At 46.8% G+C, this 5,000-nt stretch overlaps 1 protein-coding gene across 1 annotated transcript in view; it reads right to left on the reverse strand.

Annotated features, from left to right (window-relative positions):
* Positions 1–5,000, reverse strand: part of LOC113821598 (uncharacterized) — a 335,929-nt gene that overhangs the window by 18,010 nt on the left and 312,919 nt on the right. Inside the window, exon 8 of the mRNA XM_070121204.1 lies at positions 978–1,133. Within this exon, the coding sequence (XP_069977305.1) occupies positions 978–1,133 (156 nt within the window). The remainder of the gene's footprint in view (positions 1–977; positions 1,134–5,000) is intronic.

Raw genomic sequence — 5,000 nt, forward strand, 5'->3', positions numbered from 1 at the left:
AATCTCTCCCTCTTTCTCTCTCAATCTCTCCCTCTTTCTCTCTCAATCTCTCCCTCTTTCTCCCTCAATCTCTCCCTCTCTCCGTCTCTTCCTTCCTTCCTCCCTCCCTCCCTCCCTCCCCCACCTCCCCCCTACCTAGTCATCATAACCAAAACAAAACATCAATATCGTTTCCTTTCTGCTAATCTCCCTTCACTTTTTCCTTTTTTTCTCAAACTAGATTTAGAGTCTGATTGAAAGTACTAATTATCATTATTGGCTTTACCAGTATCACTATTAGCTATACTATTACCATAATTATTATTGTCATCAATATCATCATCATTTTCATTATCATTATCATTATCTTTACTGCTAACATTTTTATTGTTGTTTTTGTTATCAACATCATTAACCATCATCATTATCACCATAAATATTTTATCTTTATCATTATCATCATCAGTATCATTGTGACTATCGTTAGCATCATCATTGTTTTCAAAGCCGAAAAAAAAACAAATAATTGGAAAATAAATAAAATGAGAAAGAAATAAAATGAAAAAAATGGAAAAAAAATAAAATGAAAAACAAAAAAAAGGAAAAAAAATCAAATAAAAAAACAATAAGATGAATAACAAAGAAAAAGGAAAAAAATAAAATGAAAAACAAAAAAAAATAAAAAATGAAATAAAAAAAAATGAATAAGATAAATAACAAAAAAAAATAAAACAAAAAACTAAAAACGGAAAACGAAGCCAAGCGACGCCCCAGCACCCACCTGCCGACGAGGGCTCGACCACGTAGACCGTGGTTTTCAAATTAAAAATAATAATAATAATAATTGGAAAAGAAATAAAATGAGAAAGAAATAACATGAAAAACAAAAAAAGGAAAAAAAAAGATAAATAACAAAAAAAAAAAAAAACAGAACACAAAAAAAATAAAACAAAAAACGCAAAACGGGAAACGAAGCCAAGCGCCGCCCCAGCACCCACCTGCCGACGAGGGCTCGACCACGTAGACCGTGGTGGTCGCCTGCACCATCCCCGACTTCTCCTCCACGCTGTTCACGCTCGAGTCGGGGAGAGCTCGCCCTTGGACCTCCGTCAGGCGCTCGGGCTGCCCCACGCACCGCTCGCTCTTGCAGGGACCTGGGGAGGGAGGAGGGGGAGGGGGTGGTTAGAGGCGGTTGGGTGGTGGTGGTGGTGGGGGGGAGGATTGGGGAAAGGGAGGAAGGGGGGTTGAGTGGTGGGGTGAGGGGAGGTGGGGGCGATGGGTAGGGCAGTGTGGGGGCTGGGGTGGTGGGGTGATGGTTGGGGGTGGGGTGAGGTGGGGGCGGGATGGGTAGGGCAGTGTGGGGGCTGGGGTGGTGAGGTGGCGTGGGTGGGAGTGGGGGGAGGTGGGGGCAATGGGTAGAGGAGAGTGGGGGCTGGGGTGGTGGGGGTGATGGGTAGGGGAAGAGGATGGAGAGGAGAAATGGGGAGGAAAGGGGGAGGTGAAGAGGTGGGAGTGGGAGAGGGGTTCAGAGGTGAGGGAGAGGGGAGTCAGAAGTGATGGGGTGATGGTTGGGGGAGGGGGCAGGGGGGGGGTTATGGTGGTGGGGTGATGAGAGGGGGGTATGTGTAAGCTGTGGATCGGAAAACAATACAATAAACAAATAAAACTAAGAAATGGGAATCAAACCTCAAAAAAAGGAACACAGGAAATAAAAGGACGAGAGGCAAATGCAGAGAGAGAAAATCCGGCTAAAACACCCACAAAGAAGGAAAAGAAGAAAAAATTGGCCAACCCACCGAAAGATTAGGACCAAAGACCCCCCCCCCCATCTCCACCAATCCCCTCCACAGCCTTCCCTGACCCCACCCACCCTACCCCAACCCCACCCCTCCCTCAACCCACCCACCCTACCCCGTTCCCCACCCTCCCTCAACCCACCTACCCTACCCCAACCTCACCCCCTCTCACCCACCCACCTCTAACCCCAACCTCTACCCCTTCCTCACAACCCTTACCCACCCTACCAATGTCCCTTACCCCTCCCTCAACCCACCCAACCCACGCCACCTAAACCCACCTAAACCCACCCTGTTAACAGAAGAGAAAGACAAAGCCGCTCGCCGCAAGACAAGGACCAGCTGTTGCCATGTTGCCTGGCTCTCGGAGGCGACGAGCGACCGGCTGCCGGAGGTCGAGACCCAGAGGAGGGCGGGGGAGGAGGGGGAGGGGGAGAGGGAGAGGGAGAGGGAGAGGGAGAGGGGAGAGGGAGAAGGAGAGGGGGAAGGGGAGGAGGAGAGGGAGAGGGGAAGAGGGAGAGAGAGGAGGGAGGTGGGAGGGGAGGGGAAGGTGGGAGGGGGAGGGGAGGTGGGAGGGGGAGGGAGGAGGAAGGAGAGAGAAATGAAGAGAGAGGTAGGGTACCCGCGATGAGGAGAAAGAGAGGATGAGGTAGGGGAGGGGGCAAGATAAAGAGAGGTAGGGGGAAGGGGGAGGGGGAGAGCGAGGAGAGGTGGGGGGCAGGCAGAAGAGAAATCGCAGGAGAAAGGAGAGAGAGAAATAAAAAGAGGAAAACGCCAGAAACCAGAAGAGAAAGACAGAGGAAGAGTACGAGGATTTTAGCGAGAGGAGAAGAGAAAGGCAAAGGAAGATGCAACAGACATGGAATAAAAGAAGACGAGAAAAGAAAGGAGAGAACCAAGCCAAGAATAAAAAGAAAAATGAGAAACCAAGCAAAAGCGGGAAATACGAAAAAAAACGAAATGGAATAAGAGGGAGAAAGTAAACGTGGACGAGAGAGTACGAAAAAAGAGAGGAAATAAAAACGGAAGAAATAAAGAAGCATGGATGAAAGAGGTTAGCAGAAGGAGCAGAAACACCAAAGGAAATATTGAAGATTTCAAGAAACGATTTGAAGCGAAAGGAAAAAATAGCGAATAGGAGGAGGGAGAAAGGAGCGAGGGAAAGGGAAAAGAAAAAATGTGTAAACAAAAAAATATATGAAAGCCAAAGAGACCACAGGCTAAAATGCATCGACTGATAAACACGAAAAAGAATTGATAACAGAAAGTAATGATAATAGTATTGATATTACTGGCAATGGTGGTGATGGTACATTTTGATTATCAAACCAAATAAAGAAAGCAGTAGTAGTAGTGATAGTAGTCGTAGTTGTAGTAGTAGTAGTAATCGCAGTAGTAGTAATAACAGTAGTAGTAGTCGTAGTTATTGCAGTAGTTGTAGTAGTAGTAATAGTAATAGTAGTAGTAGTAATAGTAGTAGGAGTATAAGTAGGAGTAGTAGTAGTTGTAGTAGTAGTAGTAGTAATAGTTGGAGGAGGAGCAGGAGTAGGAGTAGTAGTAGTAGTAGTAGTAGAAGTAGTTGTAGAAGTAATTGTAGTAGTTGTTGTAGTAATAGTAGTAGTAGTAGCAGTGGTGGGACGATGGGTAATGGGTAGTAGTGGTAGAAAGAGTAGTAGTGGGTGGTGTTGGTGGTAGTGATAGTAGAAGAAAAAAGTAGGTGAAGTAGTATTAACTACATCAATAACAGTAGTAAATGTAGAAGTAGAAGCATCAGGTAGTAACTAATACTAACAGTCCCAATTGTTGGAGCAGCAGCAGCTCCAGCAATTGCAATAATCCCGAAAGAAAATAACAAAAGCCAAGAGCTGCAGATTCGACAAGGCTTCATGCCCTCGAGAATATATAATCGAATTAAATAAATGATAAAGGCAGGAGCGAGAACTGCATTAGCTCCGAATCCCAGATTTTGGGGAAGGGAAGCGCTTCCCCCGAAATGCGAGGCCTGAGCCTTCTGCTTCATTCTCATTTTCGCCTCTACAAAATTACGAAGAGGGGAAGGGGAAGGGGAAGGGGAAGGGGAAGGGGAAGGGAAGGGAAGGGACGGGGAAGGGAGGGGAGGGGAAATGAAGGGGAAGGGAAGGAGAAGGAGGGGAGATGGAGGTGAGGGGGAAGGAGAAGGTGGAAGGGGAAGGGAAGGGGGAAGAGGGGAAGGGGAAGGGGAAGGGGAAGGAGAAGGGGAAGGGGGAGAAGGAGGGAGGGGAAGGGGGAGGGGAAGGGGAAGAGGAAGGGGAAGGGGAAGGAGGAGAAGGGAAGGGAAGGGAAAGATGGAAGGAGGAAGGAGGGGAGAAGGAGGGAGGGGGAGACGGAGGAGGAAGGATGGGGGGAAGCGAAATAAAAGAGGGAAGGGAAGAAAGGCAAAATATCTAACCAGGAAATTGCACAAGGCTGAGGTAGGACAAGGGGTCTTGCCTTTTTTTCTTTTTTGTTAATGGGTATGTTTTTTTTTTCTTTCTTTCTTTCTTTCTTTCTTTCCTTTTTAGGCAAGAAAATTCCCAAAGCATACGAAAAAAAAATACTTTGAGAGAACCATTTCCTCCTCAGTGTGTTAATTGACAGAGAGAGAGAGAGAGAGAGAGAGAGGGAGAGAGAGAGAGAGAAACAGAGAGAGAGAGAGAGAGAGAGAGAGAGAGAGAGAGAGAGAGAGAGAGAGAGAGAGAGAGAGAGAGAGAATGAGAGGAAAGAGAGAGAGAGAGAGAGTGAGAGGAAAGAGAGAGAGAAAGAGAAAGAGAGGAAAGAGAGAGAGAGAGAGAGAGAGAGACAGAGACAAAGACAGAGAGAGACAGACAGAGGCAGACAGACACAAGAAAAGGAACAAGAAAAAGAGGAAAAATGAGAAGAGAGAAGTACACAGACGGACAAACAGACAGACGAGGACCTAATTAACACAGAAGCTGCAAGGGCGATAATGGCGTGCAGGGAGGTCCCGCGGCAGGAGGGAGGCAGGAAGGAACGGCGCGAGGAAACACAAAAGCCAAAAAGGAGAAAAATAAAGAAAAGGAAGAATTTGCGTAAGGGAGAGGGAGAGGAAGGAGGAGAGAAATGTAGAGGGAGAAGAAAAGGGAGAGAAAGAGGGAAAGGGAGAGGGAGAGAGAAAGATAGAGAAAGAGGAAAGGGAAAGGGAGAGGGAGAGGGAAAGATATTGGAAGAGTGAAAGGGAAAGGGAAA

This window comes from Penaeus vannamei, chromosome 4 (genome assembly GCF_042767895.1).
Source record: "Penaeus vannamei isolate JL-2024 chromosome 4, ASM4276789v1, whole genome shotgun sequence".
In the NCBI taxonomy this organism is placed as follows: domain Eukaryota; kingdom Metazoa; phylum Arthropoda; class Malacostraca; order Decapoda; family Penaeidae; genus Penaeus; species Penaeus vannamei.